At 34.8% G+C, this 24,220-nt stretch overlaps 2 protein-coding genes across 5 annotated transcripts in view; one reads left to right on the top strand and one right to left on the bottom strand.

Annotated features, from left to right (window-relative positions):
• Nucleotides 1-24,220, top strand: part of LOC127701268 (nuclear factor of activated T-cells 5-like) — a 347,248-nt gene that overhangs the window by 137,666 nt on the left and 185,362 nt on the right. The window lies entirely within an intron of this gene.
• LOC127701312 (gastrula zinc finger protein xFG20-1-like) lies at nucleotides 762-5,820 on the bottom strand. Its single transcript, XM_052205197.1, has 2 exons — nucleotides 5,542-5,820; nucleotides 762-3,439 (listed from the first exon to the last, which is right to left on the bottom strand). The coding sequence occupies exons 1-2, from the start codon at nucleotides 5,627-5,629 to the stop codon at nucleotides 2,277-2,279; spliced, it is 1,251 nt and encodes a 416-aa protein (XP_052061157.1). The 5' UTR covers nucleotides 5,630-5,820; the 3' UTR covers nucleotides 762-2,276.

The following is a 24,220-nucleotide window of genomic DNA, read 5'->3' as shown; positions in this document are numbered from 1 at the left end:
AGCTAGGATAAGTTTGCCTTGTTATAAATTCTCTCTTCTTCCAAAACAAACATAGTGGTAACAGACTGATGTAGGTGAATTCCCATCCAACATGGGAAATCTGCTACATGTATTTCAAAGTTTATGAAAATAAGAAGATGTGGTATGATTGCGAATGAGACAACTAATCAGCAGAGTCCAAATGATGTAGAAGTTAGCAACTGTAGGTCACCACCAATGACCCGGGAGCATATAAAAACGTGCAAAGTGAAATCAAATTATTTAAACACGATCCAAAAAATTATCCCTTAATATGAATAAAATGAGAAGTGGGGTATATGCCAATGAGACAATGATCTAACGACATAAAAAACCATGATAGTCCGAAGTAAACAGACACACACAGTGTCAATAGTGCAATTTCTGTTGTAGTTGGAACATTTAAATCTTCAAGATACAAACACAACACAAGTCAATCAATTAGAAATCAGCGAAACTGACAGGCAGGCCATCAACAAGGATTTTACATAAAAAGAGAATAGAGATGGCAAAGATTTTTTTTTTTCAAATTCATTTACGTCGGTTAAACGGATATTAGTTAATGAGCTAGCTACTCAACAACAAAATCACACCCAAACGTTGTTTTGAAAGATTGCTGGCGATGTCGACAATTAATTCCCTGTTTTGCAAACATGTAGCATAGCAAATATATAATACAATGACAGTCTGCTAATGGAAATTGTAACAGACTTATGGGATAAGTCTAAAATAAACTCAATGCAGTTGATCAATTTTTTATTGAAGCAATGTCAAACTATATAAATATAACCAATAAATTTCAATCTTTGCTTTTAGCTCCATGGTGTTGTAATATATTTCTTTTTAATTACATTATAGAAAAAAATATAAATATGAATAAAACAAATACAGGGTTAAACGTCAATAAGACAATTACCCAGTAGTACAAACATACCAAATATAAAAAGTTTTGAATCTTTTATAAAAATTTGAAAAGTTCTGATAATCAAATGTTGAAAAAAATATATTATCTGAAATCGTCAGGAAATCTTAAAAAAATATATGTTCTGTGCTATTATGCAGCAATTAGACTATTTATTTTCCTACACTCTCTCCTACACCTACAAAATTATGAAATCCTTATTTACAAAAAAATCATATTAAAATTGCCCTAAAAAATGTATAATATGGTAAAAATGAAATGAATTTCATGAGAAAAAATTTAATGATGATCTGTCAACAGTTGTTGAGAGAACGTTTTAAAATGACAGTAAAAATACCATATTTTATAAAAATATAAAAATTCAAAATTATTGGCAAAAATAGTATATAAAAATAATAAATACTTGCCGATAAAACCGAGAACAACACTGCAAACAACATACAATAAATAAATAAATAAATAACACAAATTTAAAAAATGACGCTTTTAAGTTCTGATTTAATGTTCAAAAAACGTTTCAGCACTTATTTTAATGTGCCCAGTCTGCAGATCATATTCTGTACTGCCATTAGCACTTCCATGCAATAAATAACGTATAACCACAAAAAACTACACACACCTCAATAAATAAATAAATAAATAAATAATCAAAATAAAAAGAACAAATACAAACAAATAATTAATAAGTAAATTAAATTATAAACTCTAGCTGCTGTAAAATAATGTCATACAATGTGTTTTTTTCACGTTTTTTCTTGGTTGTACATATATAGTTCACATCATGTTTTGCTTGATGAACCTTTTCTCAAATCTTAATAACATTATAAACACTTGAAACACACACATTTTTAAAAGACAAAGAAGTTAAAGTAAATCGTCAGATTTTTGTCAAATACACACAGGACAAAACACACACTTTTACAAGAAAAAATCAAAGAGTTTGACTCTTTTGTATAAAAATACCTAAAATGACATTATGATAGTGCCTTTTAAAGACAGGATTAATCCTATTTTAAATGTGCTTTGCATATTAAAATGTATGAGCTAGTGATGAAATGATAAATTTTTCCTACTTCAATAAAAATACACGTGCTGCGACAGAGGAATGTCGGAACTTCTCGCCGTCGCATCCTTCTAAAACAAGTTATACGTATTAAAATAATTAAACATGTAGTTAAAAGGAAAGATGAAAGTCGCTTACAAAAATGTATTTTAAAATGAGTGGAATGTTTCTGTCTGGTTGTTCATTTTTACGGAATAGAAAAATAGAAGAAAATATAATATTAAATTGGTCCTCAAATTATTACTGGTGTCGCCTGCTATTGTAATCATCATTTTACCAAGAGTTTCTTTCGTGTTCATCTACAAACATGATTTTTGTTGGTTCTTGTAGCGCGATTCCTTTCCTTGTTCTTTTGTGTACACTTCTCTGTCCACGCATACAAGACGACTCTTCGTGCTTATACAAGTAACTCTTTAGAGCAAAAGCCTTCCCACATCGCCCACACTCGTAAGGCTTTTCTGTTGAATGTGTCTGCACATGTGCACGCAAATTAGACTTGTCGGCGAAACATTTGGAGCACTGTGGACAGGAAAAGGGTTTCTCGCCCGTATGAGTACGAATATGACCCTGCAGCAACCATGGTCGACTAAACTTCTTCCCACAATATGGACATTCGCAACCTTGATTGTGTGTTCGGACATGCATGCTAAAAGCTGGCATAGACACGTAAACCTTGTCACAGTGTGGGCATTGTCGAGCTTTCTTGTCGGCAGAACTACGATGTGTTTGGCGATGTCGCGCAAGATTGCTCGATGTACTGTAACGTTTTCCGCAATCCGCGCAGGCAAACATTTCTTCTGTCTCAATAAATTGTGCTTTTTCATCTTGGGATTCTGTATTTCTCAATGTTGAAGATTGATAGTTTGACATACTAAAGTCCAATGCTCTTCGAACTTCTTGATGTTCTTCAACAACTGTTTCACGAACAACTGGTTTTCTTGGACTAAAGAAGTCAAATAAAAGCGAAAGGTGTTCCGAGCAGTGGTACGCGTAATCAGATTTTGGTGAATATTCGTGACGGCTATCTTCGCTGATCAATGATATCCCACTATCACTTTCACCATCAGAGACATCGTATTGTTTTGTTTGTTTGAACAAGTTTTCTGAAATAGTACTTTGGTGCTTACCATCCAGTCTGTTTTCATATGTGTCGCCATTTGTTTCGAAAGAATAGTGCGCCTGGCGTGGTGTGGAGCTGAACTGAGTTGTCTCAAAAGTACGAAATCTTTCTTTTTGCTTAATAATTGGTAAAGTATACTCTTTCCTCGTGACCTCTGTTCTGACTGTATTCGAATTAGCATCACTATTGTAGCTTGATGTTTCCCATGTCTCGTCTGTCTGTAACAGTGGTAAATTCACGACCCTGTGTTCTTCGTTAATTATGCTAACAGTCTCATTCTGGTTAGTGGTATGGGTTGATTCCTGTGGCAATACTCCTATAAAAAAGATAAAAAGTGGTGAAATATGTGACATTTGTATATGGCTAGTTTGACTCAGTTAAGTACTTAGTATATAAACTAGGAAGGTTTCACCACAACTGAAATGCAGTTTTCTTTGTATATCATACAGCTGTCTCCTACATATAAAATAATCACATTATCGAATATGTCCACTTTTACCTGGACATTTTTACTGTGCGACTTGACCTATAGTAATTCATCTGTTTTTTCGCTGGTTAGATTTCGGTTGAGAAGTTTTAGCCCACCCAATTTTTGTCTTTTTATTTCTTTGAGGGGTGGACAAGGGGTTCCTGATTCACACTTCCCCTACCCCAACTCCCATTTCATCTTCTTCTGCCAATTCCATCCCCTTTATTGCCAAAAGAAACTTTTCTATTTACATCACCTCTTCTACAGGTCCCTCACCCTCTTCCCCGGTTTTCGTCCCCCGACTACCGCTTTCCTTCTCCTCATTCCAATGTTCCCTTATCCCTGAAGTAAGATCTTTGGTCTTTATTCACAACATGCATGTTAAAGATGGGAAGCGATTAAGAGCTGTGGTTGGGACGTTTGTCCATCGAAATGTTTTATGATAGTTTGGTTTTGTTTTTTGGGGTGGGCTTGGGGGTTGACAGATTGTCATTTTCAACGAGAGAATATTTTTTTCATAGATCAGCCTTTAAAAAGTAGTGTTCTAATGCCTAAAATTGCGATTTCTTCTTTCTCTCAAAAGCATCACAATATGAAATGCTATAGTATTCGTGTTGTCATTAAGATAACTCATATATATGTGTCTTGATTGATTACTGTTTGCTTAACGTCCAGTTGCAGATATTTCATGCATGCTCAGGACGACATAGATGCTTCTTAAAATATAGGTTGTAATCAATCAGTTAATCATGTAAAATGAATGCCACATTTAAAACGAATAGATCTGATGAGGGTGACACGCTATGGGGATTTGGGATATGTTGGGGGGGTGTAAAAAGTGGTATCTGGGAAAAAAATTACAAAATAATGGGAAGTTGGAAAGTTAACAAAAAAGCGGGATTTAGGAAATGAAAATTAACCCCGTGTCACCTCCCCCCTCCAGTTCAGTTTTCACTTAGACAAATTTGTATACTGCCAATACACTGAAACAGAGATAATTCCTTTTTTGCATTTAAGTTGTGATTTTAGCTTCAGTGGTAATTCATGTGGTGCATTAAAATTAATACCGTCAATGTTATCATGTATCTGTTTCGTTTTTAGATTTTCTTAAATTTTCATAATAATCATATATCACTTGTTTTTTTGTTGTTGTTGTTTTTTTTTTTTTTTTTGCAAATGGGGGACTCGCTCCAATGGAAACAACTCGTAGTCTCAAAACATCACTTATCCTGATCATTTCCTATTGTGGAAAATGACTGAGCCGATTACTCTTTTACTGGTAAAGTCGTTGCACTTATCCAGGAAATAAAAACCACATAAAGGTGTTAATTTGAAAAGTTTGGTTAGATAATCAGTAAAAAGCATTCAGGCTGATAATTTGTATAATTAACAGACCAAGGCTTCCTGCTGGAAATTGATTCCATACGGTACTACTTACGGCAGAGTAAACAAACTATGAATGACACGACCACGTGATCGATTTGTGAACAAAGAGAAAAGTCGGAAACTGGACAAGTGTTTATTTAACAAGTTGCAAAAGAAATGTGTTTAAACTACGTTCATCTTGATGAACTAAGGATGTTTAGTGCTTATAATAAAAAATTCAACATTCAGAAACTGAAGAAAACATGTAAAATTATTTTTTCCAGAGATTTAAAATATCTTTAGTGCCGGCTTTTAATCTCAATGTTTAAATATCCAGAGGTAACAAAAAAATCTGATAAATATTCAAATGATAAAATATGCAAAATATTATTGAAATACTCACTTTAGAGGAATTTATGCAGAATTTTTGTTTTTAATTTGTTTTTTGTTTTTATTTCAGCAAAAATTAGTATATAGTACTTTACAAATCCTTGATATCAGATATTTGCTGAGATTTTGTTCTATTACGAGAAAATGTATAATTAGTATGTGTAAATTCTAACCTGATTAAAATTCGATCTTACCTTCAAAAGAGTTGTCATTTGTCCCACTTCCATATTGTTGTTTGTAAGCTGTAAATCTCTTGTTGGTAAATAAAAAAGACTTTGGCATCTTTAACACAGACACAATACTAAAACAAGCACAATCAGACAAGTGTCACAACCTCTCCCGTCAGTTCATCTTATCATTCTGATTCTCTTCGGAGGGATGGCTTGCAAGTCTCCTCAAATTACCATACAGCCACCGACAAGCACACGCATAGGTTTGAGTTACAGAGGAACTGAATGAGTGTGACAGGCGCACGCGAGTGTGTTTACTACTTTAAATATGAGGTCACACTTCATAGCAATTAATCTCCTTAACATCAGTTTACCAAATGGTTGCAATATGTAAAAGCTTATCAGTGTCAAAATTTTTCTCAAAACTTTATGAATGAAATATAACAGGTTACATTAAGGAATGGTATATCTAAAATTCCTTGCAATTAATCAATGAATTTGATTTAATTAATCAATGCTGAGAAAAGAGAGCGGGACTTGGACATTAAATTTAGATTGATAGAAGGATAAGGAATGAAAGAAGTATTAAAACATCTTGGATTTACGTAAATAAACATTTATCTATTGGTCCCAATGTACATATTTAACTTTTCAATCTCAGTCCATTACAAGTAATCATCCTTGCATCACACAAACATGGCTATCTACTGCACCAACACCAGCTGGTCACAAAAGAAATACCCTGGTCACAACGGTAACAGTAAGCTATTTTCAGTCTTTTTGGTCCGTTTGTTTTTCTAGTTTGATAATTCCTCCTATCTTTATTTTTTGTTGTTGTTATTATTTGTATTTGTCACAAGTATCTTGTTTACTTTTATGACAACAAAGAATTTGTAGGCGACCGAATTAGCGCTTTTCTGGAGTAACCTTCATCAAGAACGCTCAAAGCCGCCTTATTTGAAAGCCATATGGGTGTATAAAAACCGAAAAAGTTGAAAAGCTATATGACCAAAAAGTACATACAAATAATATCAAAATCCATCTAAGGTCAACTGTGCCTTAGGGAGGTGAAACAAGTTGTCTTATTTCAATTAATACCAACAACAATACATCACATCTCATTTTATTTTAATTTCTGCAAATATTGGAGAAGATTCTACTTCTCAAACCACTAATGATGAACTCTACAAATATGTTCAAAGCTATAAAGGAACCAGCTATAAATTTAAGTAATCGTTGGTACTGATTATTACGATGCGCGTAATTGTTTTCTCTTATGTAACTTCCAGAGAAAGCATAGAAAATTACTTATAATATAATGTATGTGTTTCGAATACAAATGCATGATATCCATCTTGGATTTGAACTTTGCCCTATATTCATTAAAAAAATTCATTTTGACCATACATTATAAACAATTCAGTTGATAACTGAGTTTTTCAATTTGGGCAATGCATTTCTAACGTAGACCTAAAATCTCGTTATTTTACAACATGGCGAAACGATTTCTGTACCTTCCAAAATTTACTTAAAAATTTGTTATATCCCTCTTTTGTATGGTAGAGTTGACTGGTGCTCAGTGTAGAGAAGGTGATATCTTTTTTTCTTCTCCATAAGGCTACACCTGTAAATAAACAACACCTATATAGTGCAAATGAAAAAAACATATTTAGGGGCGGATCCAGCCATTTTTAAAAGGGGGGTTCCAATTATATGTCCCCATTCAAATGCATTGACCGTCAAAAAAAAAGGGGGTTCCAACCCCCGGAACCCCCCCCCCCCCCCCGCCCCCTGGATCCGCCACTGATATTTGTTCAACAGTGAAACCCATGCAGGGAGGAAGAGGGATACCGCAGCCATATTCGGAATTGAAAAACCCATAGAATAAGAATAAGATTATGAATAAGAATAAAAATATTTTATTGTTCAAATAAAGGGCTCTTGATGGGTAGAATGAAATATACAAACATAAAACAGTACACCATGATTTTGTATATTTTTTTTACACTGAAATGAAATATAAAATGTTGATATAAACCTATTTATAACTATCCCTATATATTTGGAGAATACAACACTCTGAACGATCGAATAACTTTGCAGGACATAATTAATTTAAACTAAAAATTTAAATTGTATTTATCGTTTACTGCAATTGGCTTAAATAATATGCGTGGGATATTACAGGCCTTTGTTTCACAAAAGATTGAACGATCAAAGACCAGTAATATTTCGTATTTATCAAAAGTCGGAGCTCATATATACACACCGGATTATGAGTGGCCGTTCATGTCATTTGCGCGATTATATACGCGTATATAATTTTATACGCGTATATATACGCGTATATTACCTACATATACGCGTATATTGTGGTTTTTAACGCGTATATGGCTGTCATATACGCGTATATTGTGGTTTTATACGCGTATATTGTTAGAAAAAACACGTTTATACTTTATTCCAATTTATTTATCATATACGCGTTAATATACGCGTTATTTGCGTAAATATACGCGTTAATATACGCGTTATTTGCGTAAATATACGCGTATGAAATCATTATATACGCGTAAATAAACATTCGTTTGTCTTATTGTTTTAACCAATGAAAACTGCGTTTTTAAACTGGTTTGTATTTGACAACTGATGCCATATAACGAATATGGCTGCCAACTTTAGCGGAAACGGGGACAGAGAGAGATTTTTGAAGAGAGTAAAAGAGACCGTTGATGATTGTTTCCGGCTTGGGACGACTGACGCCATACAAAAACAGATGTTTCAAATGAATTTTATGATTTGTTTTTCTATATGGAACTTAAAAATATATTAGAAATCACAAATGATTATCACCTATATGTTCTCCATTATGTTTTTCTGCCAAGGATAAATGAAAGATTAAAGTCCTTCGCCTTTCAATATAACAACCATCCAGTCTCAACTGAACACAATAGGAGCCCAAATCAGCTGTTCATACAAGGTGTGCTTACAAACGCTATGTCCAACTTAAAGTCCATAGAGGAAGAACTTGAGGATGCTGGATCCACCAATGACAGATACTATCAAGACCTGCTAGAAGAATATGGAGTTGAAGATAATGATAATGGTGGTAGTGATAGTGAAAACGATGTCGATGCAATTATTTATGTTGTTGATGTCAATATACCTGGAGACAAACGTCAAAAGATATGTGAAGAAGTTAACCCATTGTCAAACATTTCATCACTTGAATATGGGGAGGAATTGTTTAAAATCACCGTACAATTTCTTGATCTTGACTAGGACATGACCTGAAGAATCCCTACCACCTTTTGGTATATGACCATAGAACAATTAGTAATGTGATATCCATGTTACCAAAACATTATTATATAATTAATAAAACTCTTTTAAATCACTATTACCGAATTCACATTACTAGGCCCATACTACCTGCCTTTTTTTTTATTTCTAAACTTGGCATCCTGGTTTTTAATGTTGTGCTCTAAAACACATACTTCTAAAAAAAAAGGTTCATTGGAAGAAACCAAGACCTTGTTGATAAATATTCCGTCTAAACTTCACAAATAATACACGATGGTCTTGAAGTATAAATTCTAGGTACTGACTTTGTTTATCATCTTAATAACGTGTTATTATATTCTTTTATTAGCCTTTGTAATTTATTACTCGAACTGTTTAGCCTATTTTTGGCAGTGCTCATTTGACATGGCTCGGTACGTGGACATCCCGTCATAGTGCTTATTGCGCTGTGGTATTCTTTTCTTTTGGTTTTGTTAAGGCGCATTGTCTATATGCCTTTTTGTTTGTGTAAATATAAAAAAGAAGATGTGGTATGATTGACAATGAGACAACTCTCCACATGAGACCAAATGACACAGAAATTAACAACTATAGGTCACCGTACGGCCTTCAACAATGAGCAAAGCCCACACCGCACAGTCAGCTATAAAAGGCCCCGAAATGACAATGTAAAACAATTCAAACGAGAAAACTAACGGCCTAATTTATGTACCAAAAATGAACGAAACAAATATGTAACACATAAACTAACGATAACCACTGGATTACAGGCTCCTGACTTGGGACAGTCACATACATCGTTTGTAAATTTTGCTTCTAAAGAAAGAACAATTTGTCCTTCTGCAATTTTGACAACATAATCATAAATTTACTATCTGAAATACAGAGTGAGTTCATACTTAACATAGTTTCACTAAAAAGAACATATCATATGACATAGAAACTTTCCCATGTGGTTTTTGAAGAATAAATTAATTCAGGCTACCGAACCATTAGTTATTTTCATTGCAAGATGTTGTGTTTTTGTCCACTTATTGTCACATGCATCTCAATGATATCCTACAAATTGCCCGAAACTGAACAGGCAATTTGTTGAATTGTGTTTCAAAATTTCAGTCATTTTACAAATTGCCTAAATTTAGAAAATGCCTGTAACATATACAAGGAATACAAGGTCATGGCGTTTCTTATACCAGAGGCGGATCCGGGATTTTAGGTTTAAAGGGAGGGGGCGCAAACTTAAATTTTCGCCGAGCTCCGAATTTTTTTAGGTAAAATTATCGAAATATTCATTATTAAGCTGAGGACAACCCATACTTTGCAAATTTTTTTTGGGGGGTGGGGGAGGGGGCGCACGCCCGCCCCTTATGAATCCGCCCCTGCATACTGTTTATTACTAAATTCTTTGGTTGTGTACTGACTGATACTTTAGTCTGGGAGAACAAGATTTATTTCAATGTTAGTTGTAATTGGCTTTGAACAAACGTTTAGTATTAAACTCCAATACTCTTATTTCGGTGCTTTGTGTCTATTGCCTTAATGTTAGTTGTTTCTTTTGAGTTATTCTAACTGCAACTGGCCGGATTTTTACAGTTTGTTCTTATGTTGTACTGTTACACCACTATCCCAATTTAAGGAAAAGTTGAGCGCTCACAGATATGTGCTTGTCCCAAATCTGGAGCCTGTATTTGTCACTGGACGTTAAAAATAAGCAACCAACAATCAATCAATTTAAACTCGTGATTATTTAAGGGGAAAACCAATTAGTATTTATTTTTTTTGGGGGCGATGGGTGGAAGACAGGAGGATTTTGAAAATGAATATAGTGGCCTAGCAAGACCTAAAAAAAAATAGGCCTGATTAGCAATAGATTAAAATGAATAATAAATCTGCAAAAAATCCTCCTGCCCCTTTCCCTCCCCAGATTACCAAATAGTCGTCCCCTTACTGTTATTGTCCGTGTAGTTCTTACATTTATCCAACTTATCATCCCTACTAAGGCTGCCATGCCATAAAAACGTTTATCACACAGCACACATTCTATTATAGCTGCATTCATAAATTTATTTATGTCATTTATAGACTAAACGATGCCTTGTTTGTTATGTGCCTCTGCCGTCTAAACTATCTATTTAAAAGGAAGAGGTAGAAGAGAGCCAGAAGATCTTCCCAATGCAAAAAAAAAAACAGAAATGGACCTCTTCTGGTTCACTACCGCAGAACAAAAAAACACGCCCCAGGATTATAATTTAATATGCCAGTTATGTCCCCGTTGTGAAACCAAACGCAGTAACATGGACAGTTTTGATTGGATTTGAAATATTTGACATCTTCCCAGAAGTTACGCGTTTATATACGCGTTTAGCACAAAAAATTTACATTTATTATACGCGTTTACACAAAAAAAAAATCATTTTCAGCAGTAACATGTATATATACGCGTATATTTTAACAATAAACGCGTATAAAACGACAATATACGCGTTTAAAACAACAATATACGCGTATATGTAGGTAATATACGCGTATATATATGCGTATAAAATTATATACGCGTATATAATCGCGCAAATGACATGAACGGCCACTCATACCGGATAGGCAAGATATACACATATGCAAGACAAAGCTGAGCTCTTCACATGTATTGCATTTCTTTTTTTTCTGCATGTGTAAATGTCATATTTCGTGTACCCTCTGTTTCTGATTAAATATTGCTGATATAGCAAATTTCAGGAGACAGTTCACCTGATAAACGACACAGAGCGACTTGCGGTTTCTATAACTACCAGTATTCCAATTTACTTGAATCCGTTTTAATGAGGTAATGCCATTGCCGGTTTTGTACTTTAAACACATAAATTCGATTAGAAAATGATGTGTTTTGTTTATTAAGCGATATAACAGCATCTCCATTCCTTGTAAAATATAACATGTGCTCACCGTACTACAAAATACGATATTACATAACCTTGAGTGTTTGTATCTTCAAGTGTCACTACATCTAAGGATAAATACATTATTTGTGTGTAAAACTTCAGAACAGTTTGTTTTTATTTGACTTTTGATGCTAGCAAATAGATGAACTACTTAGACCATTGATTTGGCCACCGACGCTATTTAATTAACAATGAATAGACTCAATGTAATCTTCAGCATTTCGTGTTTAATTTAGACTAGACACCATTTAGATGACCTCCAAACCTATAAAGATGACCTCCAAAGGATGCCGATGGTCATATCACCTGATGTGAACATAAATATAGATATACAAGCAAGCACGTGCAATCGTACAACGACCATTATTAGATTTCATGTCCTAGATTTAAAAACTATGTCATCGTTTTGCCGGTATAAGAGTGATTTTTTGTGAGTAGATTCAGTCAACGAAATGGTTCTTTCCGATGGCTCCCTTCTTTCAGTATTTAATGTTGACATTCTTTTCTTTTTTGTAACTGAACATGCTTAACACATGCATTCGTATTCCATTTCCATCTAAGGAAAGAACTGAAAGTCGTATGAATACGGATTCAAATGAATTATTGACTTGCAATCCAATAATAATAAGCGATATTTTGACAAAATTGAACCAAACTGACTGCTAATAGCGAAATATCATTTCACAATTCCACTTTTATAAATGTTTGAAAAAAAAATCTTGTTTTGATTTTTTTCTCTATTCATCGTAGCTAATGTCCCTTTAAATAATATTCCTTCCAAAAAAACAAAAACAACACTTTATAAATTTCATGCGACCGAAGCGCCTGTCTGGATTGACCAAAAATAAGAGCCAGATCCATATAAGTTTTTTTTCCCAAAATTAGACTTTATCAGTTTTCTTTTGATTCTATCTGTTTGCATGATTGTCAATTTATTCATACAAACTGTCCATCGAGACTAAAAGTATCAATTTTCCGTGCCAAATTTTTTTAATAAATGAAATTGCCTTGTAACTGTGGAGAAACAAAGGAGGTTTTATTTGATAACATTTTTTAATCTACCCTTTTCTCAATTAAAAATATTAACACAATGCTTTCAATGTGATTTGTGCAGCAAATTTCTTGTAGTTCATTTGCATATAAAAAAACGACCGGAGAAGATTTACTCATTACACATTACAACGAGTAATGAGTCGACAATAGCTGACAAGTGATCTTACAGTTAACAGTAAGCTTTAAAAACCTACCCTCCTCTATAAAAACACCGGATTTATGCACTACAAAGTCTTATGTTTTTTAAGCTTGATCCGTAAAGGAAGCTGGGATAATGCATTAACCACGTAAAACAATATGACCAATTCAAGATAACGAGGGGCGAGGTGGATACTATCATTAAACCTCTCCAACAGGTGTATAGAATTCTTTCGTCCTGTCACTGAAGAATTCAATAGTAAAATGGCATCATCCATTAACAAGCTATTACTTCGTCTTATTTCTGATTTTATCAAAAAATCGCTTCGTTGTGTAGGTTGAACTCTGTTCCTGAGATAAGTAATTTAATGAAAGAGAAGTCTAGTCTGTTGTAGTTAGTTTACAATGAGACGGATACAAGCAATATTGTCAACTTTGTTTGTATTGAAAAGGGTTAGCACTTAATCTTTTACGACAATTGTTACTGAGAAATTCAAACAATAGTTCTATTGGATACTATATGAATTGATATTGCTGTTCGGTGTGAACGTGTTGAAGGCCGTACTTTGACCTATAATGGTTTACTTTTATAAATTGTGACTTGGATGGATAGTTGTCTCATCGGCACTCATACCACATCTTCTTGTATCTAATTAATCTAATATTGTGCCTTTTTGTAAAGCAGCACTTAACAATCGGTCAAGAAACCTAAACAAATCCCACTTTTTAAAAATAAAACGAAAAACCAAAGCTAAAAAATTAAAACCAACAACAAAACTACAAAAAACAACAACATTAAAACAAAAACTTACCAAACAAACAAAAAACAACAAATAGAAAAAAAGAAAAAAAAAACAACAGACAAACAATCATTTATTTCTATTGTCATTATATAAGAACGTCCCTGTTTAGGAAAAATTGCTTGCAATTTATCCACTTGCCTTGTTGATTTTTTCTACTTTTTCTGTATGCCAAAACGGCATCTTTTGTAAATAGTCCCTTCCGACATGTTCCCCTTTACAAATTTAACCACTGATGTATAGTTTTTGAATGTCTTTCCAACACTATTCTACATTACAATGAGGAGAATAAGAACTAGAATGGAATCTATTGTCAGATTTCAGATCAAGAATGGAATATTCAGTTGGAACTTGTGATGCTTGGTATACGTAAATGAGACAGTAAGAATGTATGTTTTATTTTGAACTTATTTTTTTTTAAATTGAAAGTAAAAGGAATTTAATATTGATTTTGTTCCTTTTACGAGACTCAAGAATAATTAGTCATGAGTGTAAAGAAAATGCACTGAACATCCGAAAATAATATTCCCAGTAGTATCTGACAAAGTAAAATCAGGTCAATTAAAATATGATGCATGGATATATCAGATAGAGCTAAAGTTTCTGCAATGGTGACTCCATCATTCACAGGAAATTTAGGTGAATGATTCCATATGTTTCATCGTCTGCTGTGAATCATGACAGGAACGATCTACATTATCTGATCTGATGTACAAACAAAAAGCGGGATATAATCACTTTCATCATAATCAAGGATGAAGTATGAAGGATGGCTGAGAACAATCTCAGGATAACGCCAAAAATTACATAAGTGCCTGGGAAAGTTTCTCTATTGTTTTCAGTACACATGATACATTAACTTGTCAACCTAAATATTACACGCATTCTCAACGCATTTCAGGTAGAATCAAAGACATGTTTTTGGGGGATTATAAATATATCTTGAAAAGGTCAATAGCAAATTTATCTTATGTCATTTGCTACTGGAATTTTGGCTATGACGATGTGTCTTAATTAGTTGTACTAAGTAAATTAAGTTAAGTTGCAAATATGCATGGACTAGACTATGCATGGACCATCATGTTGTTAATGAGTATGAATCTAACAAAAGTTTCAAGTTCACCAAATTGGGTTTACGGTTGATTTTATTGATAAACGATAGAAGTATCCAAGTTACCTGAATTGCTAGCAATAAATGATCGAAAATTTGGTAAATAATACCGGGTATGAAAGTATGATACATGTAATGAAAATAATAAAATGTTGTAGGCTAGTGATTTATATCCAAACTAAGTTAAAAATTGACAATTCGAAATCAAATAAAAGCTATTGTGCAGTTCGTTAATATGGGAAATAAGTTTCACAAAAAAAATATGCAATTTGTTCTTATGGTGTGCTGATACACTTCTGTCCCAGATTAGCGGGAAGGTTGGGCGCTCACAAACATGTTTAACCCGCCACATTCTTTATGTGCTTGTCCCAAGTCAGGAACCTGTAGTTCAGTGGTTGTCGTTGGTTCATGTCTGTCATATTTGTTTTTTCGTTAATTGTTTTGTTATGAATTAGGCCGTTTCTCAATTGAATTGTTTCATATTTTTCTTGTCGAGGCCTTTTTATAGCCGACTATACGGTATTGGTTTTTCTCGTTGTTGAAGGCCGTACGGTTGCCTATAATTGCTTACATCCACTTCATTTGAACTCTGATGGATAGTTGTCTCATTGGCAATCAAACCACATCTCCTGATTTTTATAAAGGTTTTATGAATGCACCCTAGAATAATATAAAAGAGGGTTAACCTCAATTTTGAAGAGAAGAAATGATTACCTGCAATTAAAGGAAAACGGCTTATCTGTTGTGTAATATATCCTTTTTAGATTGACTAAAAATATGTACAGGGAAACAGATATCCCCTAGCATCCAGGGGTCGATTGGGGTTAAGAAAAAAATGGTCACCGAGACTTCTCCCATTTGATAGCAAAACCAATGATAAATGGGACTTCCATTTGGATGTGCATTATGTATAATTACGCAACAAAGTCTGGTAGGCATGGGAACCTTAAATCCGACAACTCGTGTAAGAACAGTGTCACTCTCTGCAGTTTAAAGAACACATGCAAGAACTTTTTGAGCCTTCCATAGGTGTCCTAGCTGTTGCAAGACAAAGTTTCTGTCCCTTTCGGTCATTGTCATACCCCATTCGACAAACACGGCAAAACCTGTTGGAATTATTCTGATGATATGAATGAAATATTTGCTGCTGGACATTAAGCGAACAATTATAAAAACAATCACACTTTTTAGAGTCAACACATTTATTTGCTCTGTACTATATATGCTATAGTTTTGAACTATACGTTAATAGATACATGTACCAAAAATTCTGAAGAAAGATTTCTAATTCTTACAAATTGTATTAATTTTTAAAAGAAAGTTATTGCATGTACATAATATTCAGTCTGCCATCTTCGGGTGTCCATAATTGCAGTTACAGACATCAGTTTAAACATGTACATTAATTTGACCATTCATTGCTATGCTATATTTTCACAATTTCCAATTATTTATGATAAAACCACTTCTACAGTATACTGTAGTACACTGTAGTATTTTGTATATATTATATAACCTATATGGCTTTGGTTCGTTTCGTTTGCTTAATTTACTGTTTGCTTATTTTCTTAAAGACAAAATCTTGAATTATCTTATTGATTGATTGTTTTATTCACACTGCAGTTACACAGCACTATGAGTGGCGGATCATGTCAGAGTAAGGATGGTTCTGTATTAATGATTGTACACAGTATGCTTCCACCAAGCATATATATATATTTAAAAAGTATCAGGATACTTTTAACAAACATCATGATATCAAGGACGTACCTTGATGATATCAATTTCAACCATCAGGCATTCATTTACTTTGAATAAATATGCTTATGTTTAAAGGAAGTATCATTATATGTTTAATGGATATCCCTATATATACAAAAAGCATCGGTATACTTCCATCACGTGTTTGTATATCCTCTTAAAAACCACTATAGATGGGGAAAATCTGACCGGCGGAATTTTTCGAAATCTGAGATCTACCTACTTTCTTTTAACACCAAAACTGTCATACGTCTTTTTAAAGGAGTTATTGCCCTTAAATGACGATTTTCTATAATAATATTTTTCGTTTTAGTCTTAGATAGATAGAAACTTAAAACTAGAGGCTCTCAAGAGCCTGTGTCGCTCACCTGATTCTACTTTGGTTTTGGAAATCATGTAAAAATAGATTAAAATCATAACAGATACCCTAATAATGAGTGAGGCCAAATTTGGTTTAATATTGGTCCTGTAATTTAATAAAAAATCCTGGTGGCCATCTTGAACAGTAAATCGGCAACAAAGTAGCAACACTTAATCAGCACCTCATAAGAAACATTTATGCCATGTTTTGGTTTCATTCCATTCAGTGCACCTCTAGAAGAAGCATTTGTATGTATTTCCCATAGGGTCTTATGTTAAAGGAAGTCCCCCCATTGGCGGCCATCATGGACGAAGGATCAGCTTCAAAGTAACAAAACTTAGTCAGCACCTCATAAGGAACATTCATGCCATGTTTGTTTTCAATCCATTCAGTATGTGGTTCTCTAAAAGAAGTCATTTGTATGTATTGTCCATAGGGTCCTTTGTTAAACATTGCCCCCATCTGGCAGCCATCATGGATGAAGGATCAGCTTCAAAGTAACAACACTTGGTCAGCACCTCAAAAGGAACATGCATGCCATGTTTGGTTTCATTCCATTCAATGGTTCTCTAAAAGAAAACATTTGTACGTATTTCTCATAGGGTCCTATGTTTAACTAAGTCCTCCGCTGGCGGCCATCTTAGATTATGGATCTGCTTCATAGTAACAACACTTGGTCAGCACCTCATAAGGAACATTCATGCCATGTTTGGTTTCATTGCATTTAGTGGTTCTCTAAAAGAAGACATTTTTATGTATTTCCCATAGGGTCCTATGTTAAACTAAGTCCCCCGCTGGCTGCCATCTTGGATGATGGATCAGCTTCAAAGTAACAACACTTGGTCAGCACCTCATAAGGAACATTCTTGCCATGTTTGGTTTCATTCCATTCAGTGGTTCTCTAAAAGAAGACGTTTGTATGTATTCCCATAGGGTCCCATGTTAAACTAAGTCCCCCGCTGGCGGCCATCTTGGATTATGGATCGGCTTCAAAGTAACAACACTCGGTCAGCACCTCATAAGAAACATTCATGCCATGTTTGGTTTCATTCCATTCAGTGGTTCTCTAAAAGAAGACATTTGTATGTATTTCCCATAGGGTCCCATGTTAAACTAAGTCCCCCGGTGGCGGCCATCTTGGATCATGGATCGGCTTCGAAGTAACAACACTCGGTCAGCACCTCATAAGGAACATTCATACCATGTTTGGTTTCATTCCATTCAGTAGTTCTCTAAAAGAAGACATTTGTATGTATTTCCCATAGGGTCCCATGTTAAACTAAGTCCCCCGCTGGCGGCCATCTTGGATTATGGATCGGCTTCAAAGTAACAACACTTGGTCAGCACCTCATAAGGAACATTCATACCATGTTTGGTTTCATTCCATTCAGTGGTTCTCTAAAAGAAGACATTTGTATGTATTTCCCATAGGGTCCTATGTTAAACTAAGTCCCCAGCTGGCGGCCATATTGGATTATGGATCAGCTTCAAAGTAATAACACTCGGTCAGCACCTCATAAGAAACATTCATGCCATGTTTGGTTTCATTCCATTCAGTGGTTCTCTAAAAGAAGACATTTGTATGTATTTCCCATAGGGTCCCATGTTAAACTAAGTCCCCCGCTGGCGGCCATCTTGGATTATGGATCGGCTTCAAAGTAACAACACTCAGTCAGCACCTCATAAGGAACATTCATACCATGTTTGGTTTCATTCCATTCAGTAGTTCTCTAAAAGAAGACGTTTGTATGTATTTCCCATAGGGTCCCATGTTAAACTAAGTCCCCCCCTGGCGGCCATCTTGGATTAGGGATCGGCTTCAAAGTAACAACACTTGGTCAGCACCTCATAAGGAACATTCATACCATGTTTGGTTTCATTCCATTCAGTGGTTCTCTAAAAGAAGACATTTGTATGTATTTCCCATAGGGTCCTATGTTAAACTAAGTCCCCAGCTGGCGGCCATCTTGGATTATGGATCAGCTTCAAAGTAACAACACTCGGTCAGCACCTCATAAGAAACATTCATGCCATGTTTGGTTTCATTCCATTCAGTGGTTCTCTAAAAGAAGACATTTGTATGTATTTCCCATAGGGTCCCATGTTAAACTAAGTCCCCCGGTGGCGGCCATCTTGGATTATGGATCGGCTTCGAAGTAACAACACTCGGTCAGCACCTCATAAGGAACATTCATACCATGTTTGGTTTCATTCCATTCAGTAGTTCTCTAAAAGAAGACATTTGTATGTATTTCCCATAGGGTCCCATGTTAAACTAAGTCCCCCGCTGGCGGCCATCTTGGATTATGGATCTGCTTCAAAGTAACAACACTTGGTCAGCACCTCATAAGGAACATTCATACCATGTTTGGTTTCATTCCATTCAGTGGTTCTCTAAAAGAAGACATTTGTATGTATTTCCCATGAGTCCTATGTTAAAGTAAGTCCCCAGCTGGCGGCCATCTTGGATTATGGATCAGCTTCAAAGTAACAACACTCGGTCAGCACCTCATAAGAAACATTCATGCCATGTTTGGTTTCATTCCATTCAGTGGTTCTCTAAAAGAAGACATTTGTATGTATTTCCCATAGGGTCCCATGTTAAACTAAGTCCCCCGCTGGCGGCCATCTTGGATTATGGATCGGCTTCAAAGTAACAACACTCGGTCAGCACCTCATAAGGAACATTCATACCATGTTTGGTTTCATTCCATTCAGTAGTTCTCTAAAAGAAGACATTTGTATGTATTTCCCATAGGGTCCCATGTTAAACTAAGTCCCCTGCTGGCGGCCATCTTGGATTATGGATCGGCTTCAAAGTAACAACACTTGGTCAGCACCTCATAAGGAACATTCATACCATGTTTGGTTTCATTCCATTCAGTGGTTCTCTAAAAGAAGACATTTGTATGTATTTCCCGTAGGGTCCTTTGTTAAACTAAGTCCCCAGCTGGCGGCCATCTTGGATTATGGATCGGCTTCAAAGTAACAACACTCGGTCAGCACCTCATAAGAAACATTCATGCCATGTTTGGTTTCATTCCATTCAGTGGTTCTCTAAAAGAAGACATTTGTATGTATTTCCCATAGGGTCCTATCTTAAACTAAGTCCCCCGCTGGCGGCCATCTTGGATGATGGATCCGCTACAAAGTAACAACACTTGGTCAGCACCTCATAAGGAACATTCATGCCATGTTTGGTTTCATTCCATTCAGTGGTTCTCTAGAAGAAGTTCAAATGTAAAAAGTTAACGCCGACGACGGACGACGCCGGACGACGCCGGACGACGACGGACGACGGACGACGGACGCCAAGTGATGAGAAAAGCTCACTTGGCCCTTTGGGCCAGGTGAGCTAAAAAGCAACAAGAGTGCACACGCTGAAATGTCTCGCCTTCTTTACTAATCACTGATATTATGTTGATCGTCCTAAATCTAAAGCTTTATTACAACTGTCACATAAACTTAACATTAACCAAGAAAACTAAACATTGACCAATGAACCATGAAAATGAGGTCAAGGTCAGATGAACCATGCCAGGCAGGCATGTACAGCTAACAATTCTTCCATACAACAAATATAGTTGACCTATTGCTTATAGTTTAAGAAAAACAGACCAAAACACCAAAACTTAACACTGAGCAATGAACTGTGAAAATGAGGTCAAGGTCAAATAAAACCTGTGCGACTGACATATAGATCATAAAATATTTCCATACACCAAATATAGTTGACCTATTGCATATAGTATTAGAAAAAAAGACCAAAACTAAAAATCTTAACTTTGACCACTGAACCATGAAAATGAGGTCAAGGTCAAATGACACCTGCCAGCTAGACATGTACACCTTACAATCATTCCATACACCATATATAGTAGACCTATTGCATACAGTATAAGAAAAACAGACCAAAACACAAAAACTTAACTATAACCACTGAACCATGAAATTGAGGTCAAGGTCAGATGACACCTGCCAGTTGGACATGTACACCTTACAGTCCTTCCATACACCGAATATACTTGACCTATTGCTTATAGTATCTGAGATATGGACTTGACCACCAAAACTTAACCTTGTTCACTGATCCATGAAATGAGGTCGAGGTCAAGTGAAAACTGTCTGACGGGCATGAGGACTTGGAAAGTAGGCACATACCAAATATAGTTATCCTACTACTTATAATAAGAGAGAATTTAACATAACAAAAAATGTTAACTTTTTTTTTAAATAGTCACTGAACCATGAAAATGAGGTCAAGGACATTGGACATGTGACTGACGGAAACTTCGTAACATGAGGCATCCATATACAAAGTATGAAGCATCCAGGTCTTCCACCTTCTAAAATATCAAGCTTTTAAGAAGTTAGCTAACGCCGCCGCCGCCGGATCACTATCCCTATGTCGAGCTTTCTGTGACAAAAGTCGCAGGCTCGACAAAAACCAGCAGGAAAAGATACAGCAATAACTCAAATGGCTGAAATTGTCAGTCAACTATTTATAGGAAATATTGCCCTTTAATGATGATTTTTACCATTTTTTTTTAGCTTTTTCACAAAAACTTCGGTAGATAAAGAAAAACTGAAAACATGAAAACAGCAAAATATAATCAGCATGGCAAGACCTACAAATAGGTCAACGCATCTTAAATTGTTGACTCCTTATAGGAGTTATTGCCTCTCATGAAGATTGTTGCCTTTTTTTTGTTTTTGGGCACAAAAATATAAAAGATTCAAAGAAACTGTAAATAGTTAGAGATGAACAAATAGGTCAACAATCCCAAAATTTTCAGTCCAATTCTTATGGGTGTTACTGCCATGGAACGGTGATTTTTACCATTTTTTGTGTTTTTGGCAAAAACTACAGTAGACAGGAATAACAGTAAACTGGAGAATATGATCAGCAATACAAGATCAACAAAAAAGATTATAGTCATGAATTCTATTCTAGTCTACAATGTTGAAGAGTGGACATTTTTGAAAATGCCCATAGATCCAAGTGTGTGACACAGGCTCCGTTTAGAGCCTTTAGTTATTCCACCAATTACTTCTTATTGCCTCCTTGGTATACCTCCTTGAAGTAAAAATGTTTGATGGAAGGTTAGTATTTATTAATCATGAGGATAAGTGATGTTTTATTTAAATAATGTTTGGTAGTAATTGGTCCTTCACATAACTTTAAAATTTGTTTTCTATAGTTCATTTCCTCACAGTTTGATTGTAAATGCATTATCTCTAAGACTTTTTTTTCAGATTTGTATTATATTACACCACCGTCTGCTACTTTAAGCAATAGTACCCACACTGGTTTGATGACGAGATCATCAAATTTCAAAGTGTGTATCCTAAAAATGATGCAGGAAAGGTTGGGTTGTAATGGTTTCAAGGACATTTCATCTAAAAGTTTACGACTGTGTGAGATGAACAACCAATCTGTAAAAGCTAACATTCACCATTTGGTTCAGGTAAGCAAAAAAAGTACCAAGGCTCGAACAGGTGGAATAACAACTAAACATTTGTCAACTTTTGTGAAATTTGCATCATACCACTGCAAAAAAAGTATAAAAATAAATAACCTGTTGTGTTCACTGTGCATACTCCTATAACTTATCAGAAGGTTTTTTATTTACTGTTTAGATTCCTCATTTCACAATTGTAAAATACATTGCTGATTTTCTTCAATCAAAGTTTAAATTAATGGTTCTCATAAAATTGTGATCATTTAAGTGAACTCATATTTAGTATTTTTTTGGTTATAAAGGTGATTTTCAAATTGTTTGCAGATGTTCCATATCGATACAAAATCGTCCAATTAAAGAGTTAGTTATTTAGATCTATTGATTATAAATAACAGAAGTAGACTTACACTTTATTTCAGCTGTTTTTATAATTTCAAGTTTTCAATCTTAATCTTCGCTGCCTTAGTCATAAAATTGTGCCAGCAAACTCAATACAATATTGGTTACCCAAGGACATTTTACTTGATAGAAATGCAAACAATAGACTTAAGAGGAGTTAATCTACATAGGTCACCTTACAGCCTTCATTAATGATTAAAAACATAATTGATCAGCACTGATTTTCAAACTCGTCAAAAAACCTATAATGTAAATTCCATAAAAATCTACACAAATCTACACAAATTTACACATTAGAGCACTCATAAGGCAATTTTCCATATAATTAATATTTCCAAGCGGCATAAATCTTTTAAAAATAATTGATCGGCACTGATTTACGAACTTGTCAAAAACATTAATGATATAAACCTGATATAAGTTTCATAAAATTCTGGCAAGAATTGTACACATGAGAGTGCTAAAGATGCAGTTTTCCATATAATCAATATTTCCAAGAGGCATAACTCTTTTAAAAATAAATTGACTGTCACTGATTTTCGAACTCACCCAAGACATTGCTGATATAAAGCTATGATATAAGTTTCATAAAAATCTGGCAATAATTGTACACATGAGAGTGCTAACGATGTAATTTTCCATATAATTAATGTTTCTAAGGGGCATAACTCTTTTAAAAATAATTGATCAGGACTGATTTTCGAACTCTTCCAAGACATTCCTGATATAAACCCATGGATATAAGTTTCATAAAAATCTGGCAAGAGCTGTACACGTAAGAGTATTAATGATGTGATTTTCCATATAATTAAGGTTTCCAAGGGGCATAACTCTTAAAAATAATTGATCGGGACTGATTTTCGAACTCGTCCAAGACATTGCTGATATAAACCTATGGATATAAGTTTCATAAAAATCTGGCAAGAGCTGTACATGTGAGAGGGCTAACAAGACCGGACAAACCAAGGACAGACAGACCGATGCCGGTATTTATAAGTCCCCGCATTGTTTTGCACTGTAGACAATAAAGCTTCTGTCTAAATTTCATAAAATTTCATGAATGTTTGACAAAGTTAATGATGTTTAAAAAATCTTTAACCTCAAACTGAATCGGAATATCGATGCCAACGCCAACAACGTAATGTAGAATGGCTATGTCTTGATTCTGTGAGAGGCTCCACAAAAAACAGTTGAAAGTGTATGAAATATAGATTCTTACATTGGTACCAGTGGATTCGAGATAGTTAAATTATCAAATTTTAAAGATCACAAGGGGGAGACGCATATTTTGCTTGCAACAGAAATGTAGGAATGCTAATATATCATGTTTAAAAAAAAATATGTTCAGTTGTGTAGTGACTTACAAGTGCCACATA

This window comes from Mytilus californianus, unplaced genomic scaffold (assembly GCF_021869535.1).
Source record: "Mytilus californianus isolate M0D057914Y unplaced genomic scaffold, xbMytCali1.0.p SCAF_5, whole genome shotgun sequence".
NCBI classification, from domain to species: Eukaryota; Metazoa; Mollusca; class Bivalvia; order Mytilida; family Mytilidae; genus Mytilus; species Mytilus californianus.
Note: the sequence above shows the minus strand (reverse complement) of the source record. Positions and strands in the feature narration are given on the sequence as shown.